This window comes from Malurus melanocephalus, unplaced genomic scaffold (genome assembly GCF_030028575.1).
Source record: "Malurus melanocephalus ecotype Western Australia unplaced genomic scaffold, MMel_1.1 scaffold_210, whole genome shotgun sequence".
In the NCBI taxonomy this organism is placed as follows: Eukaryota; Metazoa; Chordata; class Aves; order Passeriformes; family Maluridae; genus Malurus; species Malurus melanocephalus.
In genome coordinates, this window is record NW_026623442.1 from 151,507 (window position 1) to 167,611 (window position 16,105).

A 16,105-nucleotide genomic window follows, 5' to 3' on the forward strand; every position below is an offset into this window, starting at 1 on the left:
CAGACTAAGTTTGTCTTTAATTTTCAGGASTTTTGGGGAAGTTCCTGTCCAAGAATTCAAATCATCACATGAAGTGAGATGAGAGCACCTGACACTTYGGATTTCACTATAAGAAAGTCCCTCTGGAGAGACCAAACGATGYGCATTATTCATATTTCAGATTTTGGACATCAGGCTTACTTCACATGACAGCGTGGGCTACATGTTGATCACGCTGTGCTTTAGCTGCAAAACTTGCTGTGCGGCTTCAGAGGGTTTATTTCCCTCTCAGTGAAACGCACTGCTTACTCAGACCGAAACRGGAGGAGAATAGAGCACTGTGCATGAAAGCGCTGCTTCTGGATTACATTACTTTGATGAGGAATCTTTTTGACCTTTAGGGCAGCCGACTTCCACAAGTGACGAAAGATCCCTCTTCACTCTGCAGTGCATTTCTTCACGCAACTAAGTGTTGCGAGCTCCCTTCCCTTTACCCAGCCCTCTGCTATATCAATTAAATCACATTAAGCTGATTGTTATCATCTTTTTTTTCCATTTTGGCTCGGAGGAGGCACGGTCACGTTTCTATACACACAACAGAACGGGCATTGCCATTATTATCTCAATTTTTTAGCTTTGGTTTTGCAGCACTGGTAGGCAGCACGCATCCTGGACACGGCAGCAGCGAGCAGAGGCAAAGCAGGGGTGGGTGAAGGAGGTGAAGGAGGGCTCGGTTTGTCCCGCCAGCCCCGCCGCCCAGCTCCCCTCGCCTTCACAGCGCCGCCCCGGCGGCAGCGCCGCATCCCGGGGCCGGGRGAGGCACATCCCCGGCGGCAGGAGGAACGCGTTCCCGGCGATGGGGAAGGCTGCAGTCGGCGGGGCGGTGGCGAGGGCTGCCTGCGGGGCTCCCCCGCCTGCTCGCCGAGCGCCGGGACGGCTGTGGGCGGAGGCTCGGGGGGCCGGACCAGCACCGCCGCCGCCGCCGCCCGGCTCCGCCTCTCCCGCAGCAGCGCTCAGTCCTGGAGCGCCGCTCGGCTGCCAGAAGGGAGCCGCCACCTGCTCCGGTGCGGAGTCGCTTCTCGCTGCGCGCCGAGAGAGGAGAACAGCCGCCCCGCTGCCCGCGCCCGGGAAGTTACCGCCGCTCCGCCGCCGAGGGAGAGCCGCCACCGCCGCTTCCCGGTGCCGACGAGGGAGAAGTCGCCGCCGCGCTCCGCTGCGAGAGGGAAAAGCCCCCGCGGGCGCGCCGCCCCGCTCCGCCGCCGCCTCCCGGTCCCGCCGCGGGCAGGCGGGATGATGGAGCCCCCCGCCGCCGCCGCCTGCGCCTCCTGCCGCCGCTGCCCGCTGCCGCCCCTGCTCTGCCTCCTGCTCGCAGCGCTCTGCCTGCCGCCAGGTGAGCGCCCGCCCGCCCGCGCCGTCCCGGCCGCGCGTAACTTGGCGGAGGGGAGGCTGGGGCGCAGGTGGCCGTGCCCGCCCGCCGCCCCCCGGCTCGCCCCGGCACCTACCGCCGGCTTTCTGCTCGCCGGGGGTCGCTCCCGAGCGGCGGCGCCCGCCGCATCCCGCTGCGCTTCTGGAGGGGAGCGGTCCTCTCCCGCCTTCCGAGGGGCGCCGGCCGATGCCGTCTCTCCTGCGGGCAAGGCAGGAGCTGCCCCAGCGGTGAGGGGGACCGAGAGGCGGCGGTCTCATCTTTGCTGGTGGGAAGCGGCTGTGGGGTCCCTCCGGGGCGTTGTCAGCGGCCGCCGGGCAGCGCTGCCCCCAGGGCGGGAGCCGGAGCCGAGCCCCGGCGCGGTGCCGGTTTCACTTCCAGCCTGGGCGGCACGTCTGCGCAGCGAGCCGCCTGCACCTTGGGCGTCTCGGCCGCTTCTCCGCTGCCCGCCTCGAGTGTCGCCCGTGGCCGTGCCGGCAGCCCGCGGGGCCGGTGCTGCCGCTGGAGCCCGGGCAGCGCCGTGGGCGCGGTGCCGCCCAAAGGCAGGAGCAGCCCCGCTGTCCGTGCCCCAGCCCGCCGGGACAGCGCGGGTCCCGCTCCTGGGGACAGCGCTGCGYGCCCGAGGCTGCTCCGGCGGATCGGGTGGCGTGGGTAACTTCGCTTCCCCTCCCCGCTCCGTAAAAGCGCKCTTGAAGCGGGCGCTAGGGAAGTAGGAAGGCGCGGAGAGTGCTAAATACCCTAATTGTTCTGGGAATATTTTGGCTATGAGGTGTTTGTAGGCTTTGTTTTGTAAATATTGAGTGTGAAAGTGAAGTCTGAGGGAAAAGCTGTGAAGTGAGGAGTTCTGCATTCAGCGCGGAGACCGTCTCATTATTCTTGTAGAAAGAGCGTCAGCCTGTGGTAAAATTTTGTATTGCTTTAAGAAATGGCTTTGCCTCTGTGTGCCTTTGCAACAGCGGGTTTGCAGAAGTGTTGGAGTTGGTGGTGTTTTTTTTTTCATTCCTGGCCTCTGCCTGGTTGTTACGTGCTCTCCGGTTAACCATTTACGGGCAGCATGGTCGTGTCGGGATGGAACAGAAGAACGGGCCTTTTTCACTAGATGCATTTATGCTTGTGTTCTACAAGCTCCAAGGAGAAAAAAAACCTAGCTGCAACAGTAAACTAAGGCTGCTGAATCTGTGATTTCGAATAGAATAATAAAAACGTTCCAGACAGAATCAACAGCAACACTGGAACTGTAAGCAGTGTTTTGGGCTGTGCTGCTAGGCTTTTGCTTTGGCAAATACAGTGTATAATCACTGTAGGACATAAGAAATATCAGTCCCAGTGGCACAGCTTACGAAAGAATACTGGTTGCTGTGATGCAGAAAAAGTCTTCAGGAAAGATTTTTCATTTCAGGAAATCTTAAAGGCATGTGGAGTATCAGAGGGATAAGCACCTCAGYTTCTAAAAAGCAAGACTTGGCCCTGTGGAGAGATTTAACCCAGTAAATACAAAACGATCTTGCTTATTGTGTGACTGTCTACATTTTCCATTTGAAGAAAATATATGAATATGTGTTGATGGAGTGCATAAAARGATRGGACTTRASTACCTGTGATCTAAATYRRTTGTCAGCAAAACCATTTAACTTGTTCTTTCTGCTTTCCATTCYTTCCTTGCCTYCTCAAGGAGAAGCTCAGGCTAGCTSTAAGGAGATGTGGGRAGAAASCAGCTGAATCTCAGCTTAGAAACTTTCACTGCAGTACTGAAAATGCCTGGAAAGCTCAGTAGTAGATTTAAGCCTCTAGTTGTCTGTTTATTCTGAGGAATATAAAAGCTACTTAGATATGAAAATACCTATGAACAGGTGTTGATGTTGCTGTAGTTTTACCGTTTCTTCCCCCTTGCTATCTCAGCTATTTTAGATGATAGCTAGTTTGCTGTCATCTAAACGAATTCTGGATATATTACTCTATCATGGTGCTTGGATTTTGGGCATTCCATTTGAGATTTGGCTATGGAAAGCAGTAGATGAGCTATTAAAAGCATATTAAAAGTTTATGWGCCTCAGGTGTAAATATCTCTGGCACTATTAAAGAGAACTGGAGATCCTTATGAGAAAACTTGAGTTTGTTTCTTTACAGAATAAACTGTCTAAGAAGACACACATCTTTAAAAGAGAGAGGGTCCAAGTACACTTTTGGTACTAGGAGACTAACTCCAGGTCAGACTAAGTGAGAGCACCAATTATAATCTTCTACTTTTGTAGAGGAAATGACTGCATGTGAAAAGAAAGTCAACCCTTAATCGGGAGCTGATCATGGTCTTTGTGAAGCTTCCCCTTCCCCATGCTGTGTGGTGAGTTGTAACAATGAGGCTCTTAGTCTCTAGTTTTCTTACAACACTTGTTACATATTGCTATATTGCCTGAGCCCAGTGAGACTGAAACCTCTAGTCTTACATGACGCTTATGGTCTTCTCACTCCTGATTTTTTCCTGGTATGTCTGGTGTGGCTTTGAGCTGCGGAAAATGGATTTCCAGTTTAAGATCTGGAGTTCACATGGGTTTTCTGAAACTGAAGTCAGAAATGGYCTGCACCACGTGTATATGCTTCAGTGTGCCATCTATTTGTGGTCCAGTACACAGGTAACAAACCAGGCTCATTCCTAAGTGAGGTACAAATTTTTTAATTGATTGGTTTGGGAAGCATTTGATATATTTAGGGTTTTGGGGTTTTTGTTTTTTTTTTATGTGAAAGTCTTCCAACATAAACTATTTTTCCTGTGCTCTCCCTGCTGCTGTTGGGTTTGTAGCASTCAGAAGGCAGAGGGCAATGACAGAAATCATCCAGCTCTGTAAATCCCTGCAATTTCAACCAAGTGATTTTTATTGAAGAAAATATATGYTATATTCATGAAATAAATATACATCTATCACAAATCATATTTAATTTAACTTTCTAACCTGTGTAAGAGTAATGCCTTTTCTTACAGTACCTTCCATTTTCTTTCCTCAAAGTAACCTGGGTTGTTAAAATTATTTACCCTGGGATTATATATTATCTTTCTTTGTAGTAGGAGTAATTTGTTGACTTATTTCCAGCAGAAATTTTTGGGGGAACAGAATCTCTGAATATTGAATCAAGATGATACATAAAGGGGAAAATAAAATAGCATTAAGTGTTTTGCATAATGCAAATTACATCTATGTGATCAGGATAAAACTGTCTGCTCTATTTTCTTGCAAATATCTTATTATGTAGTGTGGTTTATAATTGTAAACTCTTAAGAGTGCTCTCTGCAGATTTCCAAGATGTCATACCTGATTCCATATGAGACCCTTTTGAAGCATATGAAAACAAGGATTTCTGTAGCAGCAGTAGCTTTAATATATTGGCTGCTCGTGCTGTATCACACCACCATGGGCTTTTTTAGGTTTCTACCTAGGGCTTTCTGGAGAGTGTTTTATTGTCAAAGTGGTTTTGGATTGATTAGGTGAAATAAGAGCAGATGTCTGAATAGGAAACGGACTACAGAGGAGCCCCACTCTCTGTATGAACTTTGAGCTTGTTGACACTGGGGACACTGAATGTATTTATTTTGTACAGCTGTAATTTGTAATTGGATCTCCTAGCACTGGATGATCAATATTCAGTTTCCCCTGTTTGTGAGCTGTCCTATGTGACCATAAGCACAATGATCACAGATAAGCTGGCTCGAGGTCTCTCCCCGGTGCTTGTGCCACTGCTGTTTCACACACAGGAGGTTTGTGTTTTTTTTTCTAATACTGCCATGCTGGTTGTTGAAACTGTTCTTCCCCCTCACTAGTATGATTTCTTGCTATGGTCTTGGTTAGTTCTGCCAACTCTGATAGGGGGCTCGACTTTACATATTGTTTTTTGCCATATCTAAAACCCATACCCTTCAGGCTCTGTCTTCAGTGATACTCAAGGTTCCTCTGGGTTGACTAGTGTGTAGCTTTTTCCTCTGGTAATACAGTCATTTTTTATTAACAAATGTGTGTAAACTGCCAGGCCACATTTGTAAGGGAATTGAGGACCTGTTGCAATATTCTAATTTCTCTCAAGTTCCTCTGTCTTCAAGAAAAATGGTTACGCTTCCATGCACTGATGCTCAAATGAGAGACTCTTAAAGAACTGTAAATGCTGTAGGGTGATAATTAGAAATGACTCAAGCAGAACGTGACTTTTTCCAGGAAAACCTGAATATTAACGACTCCCCTTGATATGAAATTGGAGTGTTATCTTCCCAGAAGACGAGGCTTTGACCTACATGTTCTTTATCTCAGTATATTTTCTTTAATGGGAACAGGGTGAATATTAAAGGAGACTTTACATTTCTGCCTTTAATACATTAGAAAATGAATCTCATAATTTAGAGAGGAGATTGCACTACACCTAGTATTTTGACAGTCCACTATTGGCAGTGATCAGATCAAGTTTATTCCTTTCTTTTCTTCTCTGGTTTTGTTTCCTTTTTCTTTTTCTCCAGTGTGTTTTGTTGAGGATGGCTTGAATCATACTCATTCTACACCAGTGGATTTTGATCTGGTGCTCCAAAGTGTTGATTCTTTTGAGGAATTTCTGCCTTGCTTGAGATCAAATTGCATTTGTTATCATGCATATAGGTCTGCAGAAAGGCAMATAAATATTTACTTATTAGAACACTGCTGCTTCTACTGAACTGATACTTTTATTGTTGATAAGAAATACTCCTCTTTTGGGCAATAAAAATATAGAAGAAAGTGATAAAACAGGAGAGAGCAAGACAGAGCACCTGCAGCTTCAGGGTATGATTTTTAGAGGTTATCAGGGGTTAGAACAGCTCTGTAGCATTTGGTTAGAAAGCATTTGAAGTGCTTTCTACAGCAATGGAAACWCTAAGCTGTTCCCTTGATAAGAAGTAAAAAGTGCAGTCAGTGATTTAATGAGTGTTTCCACAGTCTGTATATCTATATATTTTGTTTAGTTTGTACTCTGTACAGTTAACCCCTGTCGTGAAGAAAAACTTCAAACGCTTGAACCGCGTTTTTGCTGTGGTAGCACCATCTGTGGCACCTCCTGGCATCGTTAATCATGGGTGYTGGTCACAGCCACTTTGGGTCTGGGGGAAAACTCTCAAATAGCAGCCAAGGACAGCAGAAGTCCCCTGGGCTGGAGTCCTGGCAGGCAGTGACATTTTGGCATGTGTCACGGCTCTGTGGATGTCCCCTGCCCTCAGCTATCTCTTGTATACAGTGTACCTGATGGGTCCCAGCTGCCCAGGCTGGAAAGTTTTGGGTTTTTAACAGAACATCATTTCTGACTGTAGCTAGCATCTTTTAAACTTTGAAGAGATATTGGCAACTAATTCAATAGAGGGAGCTCCGCTACCTTACTGTTAGAAGCAGTGTGTCTCATCTTTTCCCAGACCTCTGGCTTCAGCCAGAAAGTTACATTAAAAGTCTTTGTTTCTTCACAGTGTTTTGTAGTTCTRGGCTTTGTTACTGAGAGCATCTTACTTTCATCACAGGCTTCCTGTTCCATGAAGGGGAAGGAAGGAGAAATCCAAATCACATATTAGGCAAACCCAAAAGGATGACTCAATTAGAGAGAGTTCTCTTTTGCTGCAAGGCTTTGGGTGTTTTAGATGGATACATTACAGAATCCGGTTTTTAAGAGACATTTTCTTATCTGGAGAGGCAGGTGGTGAGATTCATGGAAAGCCCAAAAAGAATTAAAGTGGGGTATTTGCAGGGATGGAATGGGCCAAGACTGGTGTGGCGTGAAATGGGGTACAGACAGGATAAGGAAATTATTGTACCAGGCTGATTGTTGTGGTGAGAGAAAGCTAGGACACTTGCAGTAAAATGTTAAGTAGGACCTTTATTTTAAAATATCTGTTTTTTCAGTAAGTTCTAGGATTTTTCTTAAGGAAAAGTGGAATATGTATGCCATTGTGTAGACAGGGTCATAGTGAAAGAAGYTGGCTTAGGTATGTGCTGGTATGCTTTTAACCCATTCCATGTCTCTAATACAGAAAAGCATACATACAGAAATCTGCTAACTGCTCTGTAAATGTAGGACTTTACATTTTTCTTGAATACTTTCCTTTTTAAAATATTGTTCCTTATCAAATGGTTTTGAAACTAATTATGGAGTCCCATTAAAGAACAGCACCTCAAAAAATATCCTTTGAGTCACCTTCAAGTAAGCTTGTAATGAGCTCAGCATTATTCTTCAATCAGATGAATTCTGGACAAATGCCCTTTATCATTTTACTTGCTGCATAAGTTGCATTTTTTTAATCTGTTTTTCTCCAATTTAACTAAAGAAAATATCCATAGATATTGGGGAACAAAATAAATGTAGCTTGTGTACAGCTTGATTTAAGTGTGGCACTTTATACAGAAGACTTATTTCAGGGTTTGGTTGTTTTGGTTTGTTTTTGTGAGTTTTTTGGTGGGCTGGGTTTGGGGGTTTTTTTGTTTGTTATTGTTGGAAAATGCAGCCACTTATTTTTTGAGAACTCACTGTTGAACGATGTGAGGTTTTCATGCTGGTCAGGAAGAATTGCTAAGGCTCCTATTTTAGAGGGTTTGACATGGTTTATCTCTGGGGTGGAATGGTAAATGTTCACWCAAGAGTCAGTAACTGGGTACCTTACAGAAGATACATGGGTTGAGCTGTTCCTAAAAATGTGCAATTGAATGCAAGTATAAGATCTCAGAATTATTTGTGAGATGTGTATCTTTTAATTGCAGCTTCTCAATTCCTTTTTCTGTTGATAAGTAGCTAGACTATTAATGTATGCATTTTTCCCTTATGGAGTGGAGTTTTGTTTCATGAAATATACAAAGCAGCGTGTGTTTAGCAAAATGAGTTCTGTGACTCACCCAGATGAAATCATGATTTGTTGGTTTATTTTAGTTGTTTTGAAGAGTAGAGATGAACTTTATGGCCTTTACCTACAAAACCACTCATGGAACAGGAAAAGGACAAAGAATGGAATATTTAGGCAGCATTTRGGGAACTTTAGCATAGCCATGTAACTTCAGAAGAGAGAAGAATGTTGAATCAATTCTTTCATTCTTGATATAGCACATCAAATACTTGCGTATGGAGAAGATGATAGGGTATGTATTATCTTAAAATTCATAGTGACACACCATTATGGGATTTRCTTTCTAAAATTGGGGAAGGTGGAAATTTCTGACACTGACAGCAAAGTAGTGCCCTGACAAATGGTGATGCAAATCCAGAAAACATTTGCATCTTACACTTGACAGCTTTAAAGGTTAGCAAGGGGATAATTTTTCCAAATTTAATTCATGATGAGATTTTTGTCAAGTATTTTTAATATTACTCTTCAGTTTTCAAACTGCTGCACAACTTACTGCTAATCTTGAGCCCTGCCTACACACAGAAGCAGTAAGGAAGTCAGTGTTGTGAATGTCCTAGAAGCTTCCAGTTTGAGTGAATTATGCTTCTTACTATTGCGTTTCTCCASAGACAAGAACTTAGTAATGCAGAGCTTTACAATTAGTAAAGTAATTCTAGTAATTATGGTTAGTAATGGAGTCCTGTGGCTTGAAACAGTCACCAATGTATGAGTGAATAATGACAGCTATTTCACATTGCGTAAATTTGTATTTTGCACTTTTTTTTTTCCCAATTTGTAAAATATTTAGAACTTGAAGATGTTTGCTCCAGTAGTTTAGCTCTGGTTTAGACATGCTTTCTGTAACTTTGGAGGGTAGGTGTCCCATATTTAAGTGTGACCTGTCTCGTCACCCTGCTGTTGAATGATGCAACATGTTCTGCTTTAGCTTTGAAGTTTAGGTCCCTCAGCCTTCAAGATTTAACCCCAGTTAATGTGAGGGGACCCACAGAAGCAAATTCCTGAGTGTCAGTGTGAATCTCAGAGTGTGCCTTCTGAAAGTTCACCTGCAGGCCTGGCAGGGGTCAGGTTCTGGTTTTTCATCCAGACTCCCTTGTGCCTGTGGGTCATTGCTTGTCACTGCTTATCACTTTGAGTACCCTGTGGTGTTAAATCCATTCTGCACGGCCTCTGGGAGCAGCAGGGGAAGGAGTGTAAAACTTTGGAGGTAGTGGGTAATAAGYGGTRTATTGCAAAAGTGACTACTGTGGGKGTAGAGCAAGGCCAGCCATTTCTTGGTAGATGCACAGAGAATTTTGGCATCTTCTGTGCATCCTGACATAGGKTATTGTCTGCTCTGTAAGGAAGTTCTTTTGTCTTTTCTTAGTCTGAAAGAGCCTGAAGCCCTTGGTGTCTGCAGGCAGAAGGAAGGCGAACTTTCTGGCCTGTGTATCAAAACCTTGGTGTATCAGAGTGCCATAAGAGATACATACACTGTGTCTGTCTGAGAGCCAAGGGGATGGGAGCCGGGGAAATGCACGCTGAGGGTTTTTGGAAATGTTGTGGGAGTGGGATGTGGCTGGTTGTTGGGTCACCCTGGCAGTGTTAGGCTCTCTCTGCAGAGGCTGCTGGCTGTCACCATCCTGCAMAAGGGACCCTCGGAGCTGCTGCAGCTGCCAGGGCAGCACAGCTCAGCGTGGGGAGCTTTRGAGTTACTCCAGGACAGCAGGCACAGACTCCCTGTCATGGTGGTCACCTATAGTCCATGATGRCTGTGTTTAATTTCTGCTGTCTAGSAGWRGAAAGRTCTCTATTCCTCCCAAGCATGAGAAWTTCCCACCTTTTCCTGGGGGTATGTTTACTCTCTGACCTACTGCAGAGAGGTGTCTGCTTTGGAAACATCCCACTCTTCTTCTGCTCTGAATGGTGCACAAAGCCTTCTGTGGGTCATTTTTTAGTCATGTCCATCTGCAAGCACAGCAGTGATAAGGAAGGATGGGCTTCAGCACACCCAGAGTGCTTTGGCTCTGTTTCCATTGCATCAGTGGCACAGGGCACAGAGGAATGAATAACACAGTGTGTTTCTCCAGTGAATGCTGAATGGCTGAGTGTGAGCTGCCAGCAGCTTCATCCAGGAAGAAGAGGGGTGCTGGGACAAGCCATATCTGCACCCAGAGGAGGAGAGGCAGGTGAATAATTTCTAGCTGGAATGCTCAGTCCAGCTTTATCAGATGTGGGAGTAGTTTTGAAGGCTGAGCTTGATGGCTCAGTCCAAAAGCTTGTTAATTTTTCTGGGCAGAAGCAATGCATCTAAACTGTTTCTCGAAATGATTTATTCTYAGTTTTACATGTGGTTACTTCTGAGGGCCACATACAAGCTTCACACTGGAAGCTTGCTGTGAGTATTTAAAAGAAACTTAGCTCTCATTTCTCTCTTGTTTTAGATGTGGATTCTAATTCACAAAAAACAACATCCAYAGCTTGCTTTTACTTGTGTTTCAGCTAGTTTCTAGTCTTTCTGTGAGGCGTCATAATCTGTAAACAGCAACAATTGTTCTGGGAAGCTTTTCATGTAAGTGTGAGAGAGCAGAGCATGCGGGGACCATGGCTCCTTGTGAGGAGGCTCTTTTYGTGCAATAGAGCCACTGTTTGTTACTTTTTTGGACATGCTGTACAGTACAGATTTTTTTCATAACCACTGAAGGAGGTTGGTGGTTCACAGACTGCAAGCTCTGTGACAGTGTGATAAATTGTATATGAACCTTGAGGGACCCTGTTAATTAAAAATAGAAGCTTTAAAAGGAATATTAAAGCAAAATTTTTTATTTTCTTGCTAAAACTTCTCATGATGTTTGAAAGGCTTTGTCTGTAAAAAGGTTTTTTAGCTGGCTTTTAAGTCACTTTTACTTACCTTTTTTGCATTATATTTTTCTTCTTTAAAGCTGAACTGTTACTGTATCTTTGGGGAAGGATAGTTACCAGGAAACCAAAAGTTTTACTGGGGCTTGCATTAATTCCAGGTGTAAGGTTATGACCTAAATCTTCTATCTGCTAATAAAATGCTAAGCTCTGTGATTTTTCCATTACCGTCCTCAACAGCAACTTGAAAGCTTAAAAAAGCCCAAAATCCAGAGTTTCTTTAATTCCCTCCAGTCAGGAAACACTGAAGACTGGATGTGGAKTTGGAGTTGGATGGRGTTTTTTAGTTGGTTGGTTGCTTGTTTTGTTGTGTTTTTCTTTAAAAATAATTTAAGGAAAGATTAAGTTGGTCAATGTTCTCTGAAATAAGTGGWACTGCATGCCAGGCTTTTCAAACAGTGATATTTGTAGAAGCTGTTGTGAACTGGGACTTATGGTGGCTTTGGAGAACCACTTTTCCCTTGGACATGTCACTCCTGCRTTAAGTCAGGGTGGAAGTACCACAGCATGCATTTAATTTGAAAGGATTTGAGTGATCTCTGGTACTTTGGCGGTGAAAAAAATTACCTGAGTTTTATTTTTCTCGTGGCATTTGCTTGCGCAGTGCTTCCAACATAATGGACACTTCACAGACTTTGGCTGCTTGGTGATGCTTTAGTTGCACCTSCAAGGCCGAATAATTCTGTGTGGTCTACTTCTGTAATGGGTGCATATCCTTGGTAATTTCTATTGCCAGCAAGCTCTTGGCGAGTCTGGAATGTTTAACGTTGTGCAGATTCTATTTGCAGACATGCCAGATGAACTGTGTGCTAAAGAGCTCTCCCGGGGTCAGGGGTTTTGCTCTGCCTTGCAGGGCTGGGAGTGGGGAGTTACTTTTTGATCTGAACCTGAGCAGCACATGTCCAGCTCAGAAAGCTCAGGCAGGTCCAGCCCCCACCACGATTTGCATCAGGAGCAGCAATTCCTGKGAGGCCGTATTTCATCCCTCTGCTGCAGGAAGGGATGAGGATGAGTTTATCACTGCCTGATAGTGCCAGCCAGTGCCACCAGCTCCCACTGCGCTGAGGAGCGCCAATGTCTGTGATTTAGCTTGGACTGAACGCTTGTGTGGGCTTTCACTGGGCCTCCTGAGTGCTGTATTTTGTATATTGCCCTATGTGTTCTCTTGTACTGACATACACGAGTGGAGGTTTAAGATTTTGTAAAGTGAATTGGATGCCAGAGCTGTGCTTTACTGCTGTTTTATTTGGAAGGGAGTCTGAATCAGCCTTTCCAAATCATACGAAAGAGGAAAAGATGCAAAGATTACTTGTTATCCACCAATTTTTATTCTTATGGCAGCTGAGGTTTAAGAAAAAAAAGTCTAAATTTCTGTTTTAAAGAATCATAATAGAGGCGGTTTTGATTTATAAATAGTACTTGAACATCAAAAGATATTTTGGAACGTTTCAGGCTGAGAAAGTTTTTTTGCTAGCACATTGTTTGCTTAACTTCACCGTGTCATTGACTAGTGTGCATCTCTGTGATCTATAGGCTTTGGGGAGTGAAGGCTTTAGATGGGAGAACAATTAAAGAAAGCTGGAGTAKCTAGGATTGCAACAGCAGCACTTTGGGTCTTTGACAGGGTTTATGTATATACTTAAAAGTTCATTTTTCTCCCACTGTTCTGTAAGCAAATATTTATGACTGGAGCATTTACAGACTGGAAAGAGAAGTTTGCTGTCAGCAGGGTGATCAGGCCAAAGACACAGATCAGTGTCTCTGCAGAGAGTGGCGTACCCAAAGAAAAGGCAAAGAACTTACTTCCAGCATGTTCAAAYGTGTACCCCTAAAGCCTGTGACAAGAAATAATATGGCAAAATTGTGGAAAAAGCAGAGACTGGGAAAGGTGCGGTGCGATTTGGGAAGGGGAGCAGAAGGGACAGGCAGTGTGGGGACAGTGTGGAGCTCGTGTACCTTGTGGGTTTGCAGAACAAGTCAGCCTGCTCTGAGGGCTTTGGGATTTGGGCTGTCACATCCYCTGGGCTGCAGAGGTGATGGGAAGTGGTGTTTGTGAAGAGTGGGACAGTGGACAGGCCCTGTCAGGGGGGAGGAAGGAAGCAGAGGAGTCTGGCATGGCTTCCCAGAGCCAAACTGTGCTGCCCTGGCATGSATGGAGGAGGCAAATCCCTGCACAGAAAGGGCATCTGGATTTGTGCTTGTGAGTGAGACAAATGCTGAYAGGAGAGCAGAAAGCATTCTGGAAAACGGCAGGGTTGAGGAGAGCCCCTGAGCAGAGCGTTTTGAGGAGAGGAGCAGGGGAGAGCCCRATTTGAGGATGGGCAGTGCCTGCCCTCCCGTGTCTGTGCTGCCCTGGGTTTGCAGGCACATCCTTTCCTTTCACCTGCCCAACTGAGCAGGCTGTCCCCTCTCTAAAGACCATGTAGTGCCACGTCACTGCGTTGTTCCCCTTTTGTCAGCCCCACAGTTCAGTGCAATTTCCTGTCTCAGGAAGCCACCTCTGCTTCCCCACAGGGATTTTTCAAAGSTGACACATTCTTACCCAGGGCACATGTGGCCTGTGCTCCTCGGACAAYCACCAGGGCATCCTTTGTAGACAGCCTCCCTTCTCCATCCGGGGTCAGGACAGATAAGCTGAAAAGCTCTTCATGCTGACAGTCTTTTCTGGGAGAGAAAAAACCCTAATGTTTTTTTCTAGTCACTGTGAGAGACTTGGTGTTCGAGGTAATGTGCCAGAGAAAGGGTGTTCTGTGCTGAACATAATAATGGCTGGGGGCACTCAAAATGGTCAAGAGACTCTCATTCCTTGGGAGGAAGCAGCCTGTGTTCTCACAATGCATTTTTACCAATTCTGAACAAGTGTAGCATTAACTGTTGAATAAGAACTTTGTAATAAATATAGATGTATGACCCGCTGCTGCTGAAATTGCAGCAGTCAAGCATTTTTCTGGTCGAAACCTGTTCATGCTGTGTCTGGACTGAGGTGGGGACATTCAGCCTGTGGTATCTGACAGATGCTGTAAACCTGTAACAGCAGCTTTGCTTTATCACAAAATGCARAAATTAAGCTAACACAAYWGTTTTGGGCCATGATCCAGCATGCRTTTGAACACCCAAYTTTGAAATTATTTGAGTATTTAAATAGATTTTAAAGGACCTAATGTTTAGGCTGAAGGCCCATGCAGAGGGGGCACAGGAGAATACAATAAACCAGTAGGGATGGTTTGGAGGCTGTCAAGATGCTGGATACTGTCTGTGACCCGTATCTTTCTTCTCCTTGCAGTGTGTGGGGCTATGATGACTTGCAGAGAAATAGTTTATGTTGGGGATTGATCTGGTTCAGTCTTCCCAAATCTGATGCAAGTTCACCTCTTTGGCTGTCTTCTTAAGCCTCTGTTTTTAAATTGCACACACATGGTTTTCCCATCTATAAAATATATGAGAATGGATATATATAACTTTTTTTTGTGCCTGTCAGCAGGGAATATGCAGCTTACTAAGCTTTCTTGAGTATAATTTTAAATGGAGAAAATGCTTCTATATAAACTGAGATTATCTCATCACAATATTTTTATGATAGTTAATTAAAATGTGAGAAAATCCTTTAGAGCAGATTTGCAGTTTTGTGACTTTTATGAGACTTAACATGAGAGATCTATTTTTATAGTTATGTCTTCTTATTAGTTTCAGGATTAGAATATGTTGAAATGCACGGTTATCAAATCCTGTGATGATTACTTGTTTATTTTGCAGTGTAGACTAATTCAGTTATGGTCCTATTCATGTGTTGTTTGTGTCCCACTTTTCAACGAGCCGCTGTAGTGGTTTATTCTTATTGATATTTAAAATAAACTCCCAGAATAGTTTTAAGTATTAAGTTTCAATGAAGAATATTTTATTTAGGTTGTTGTGAATAATGATCATTTAGGTTGGTCCAGCTCCTGGACATCCATTTTCAGTAGAGTGGAAGACTATAAAATGTAAGTGAAGGAAGGATCACTGTGTTTAGCTGCAAGAGGCTTAAATACTTTAAAAGTTGTCTGGACATAAATAAAACACTTWAGAATCTTGGCTCTCAGTGCATAAAACTGTGATAGGAAGCAAGACCTRTGGAAAATTTTCTGAGATAAAGTAGGAGTTACTGAAGACTGGAGTATGCTCTGTTCCCTTTGCAGTGGACAGGCCCATCAGTAGAAGATTCATCTTTAGGCAGGGTGCTTTCTACTTGAACTYGTGCTCAGTCTAAGGAAAGAATGGGCTTAAACAAATATTTTTTTTGTCTTGCTTTAACCATGCCTGTCAAGCATGACAGCGTGAATCTTTTAATCACAGGCTCATCTGTCATTTCAAATAACACCTAGCAGTTTTTTTAAGAACTTCTCAGTCTAGGAATCATTCCATCAGAAGTGAGTGTGATGAGGACTCAAAGTCCTTTTTGCCTTGACCTATTTGTGCGAGTGACCATGGGGAGAGATTTATGCTCTATGCCAGCAGGAGATTATGCAAAGGAGTAAAGGATGCTGCTCTTTTCTCCCTGTAGGTCATTAAACACAAGCTTTAGGGGTTTGGGGTTGATCTAGAGAGGAAGCTCATCAGGTAAGTGTTAGGTGGAATACTCAGGGCTAACTACCTAACAGACTTTGCTCAAGAATGTAATCTAGGTTTTCCTGGTGTTCCTACACCAGCCTAGGTACAAACATGGATGTGCCTATGTGAGCAGAGGGCACTGTCAAAAGCAGAGGGAGAGTTGTGCTGCCAAGAATGACATGCTGATGAGAGCTATGTTTGTATTAACAGACTATTCTGATACAGCTAATTAATCAGAATTTGTCTACCAAAATATGCCTTGGAGATACAGAAACACAGGATTATGAGACTTGCCAGATTTCTGTGACACAGATCTTCTGGGGAGACTTGTGGAA

At 44.4% G+C, this 16,105-nt stretch overlaps 1 protein-coding gene across 1 annotated transcript in view; it reads left to right on the forward strand.

The window, feature by feature from the left end:
• Positions 1-1,004: 1,004 nt before the first annotated feature.
• Positions 1,005-16,105, forward strand: part of ALCAM (activated leukocyte cell adhesion molecule) — a 110,428-nt gene continuing 95,327 nt past the window's right edge. Inside the window, exon 1 of the mRNA XM_057373919.1 lies at positions 1,005-1,369. Within this exon, the coding sequence (XP_057229902.1) occupies positions 1,270-1,369 (100 nt within the window). The 5' untranslated portion in view covers positions 1,005-1,269. The remainder of the gene's footprint in view (positions 1,370-16,105) is intronic.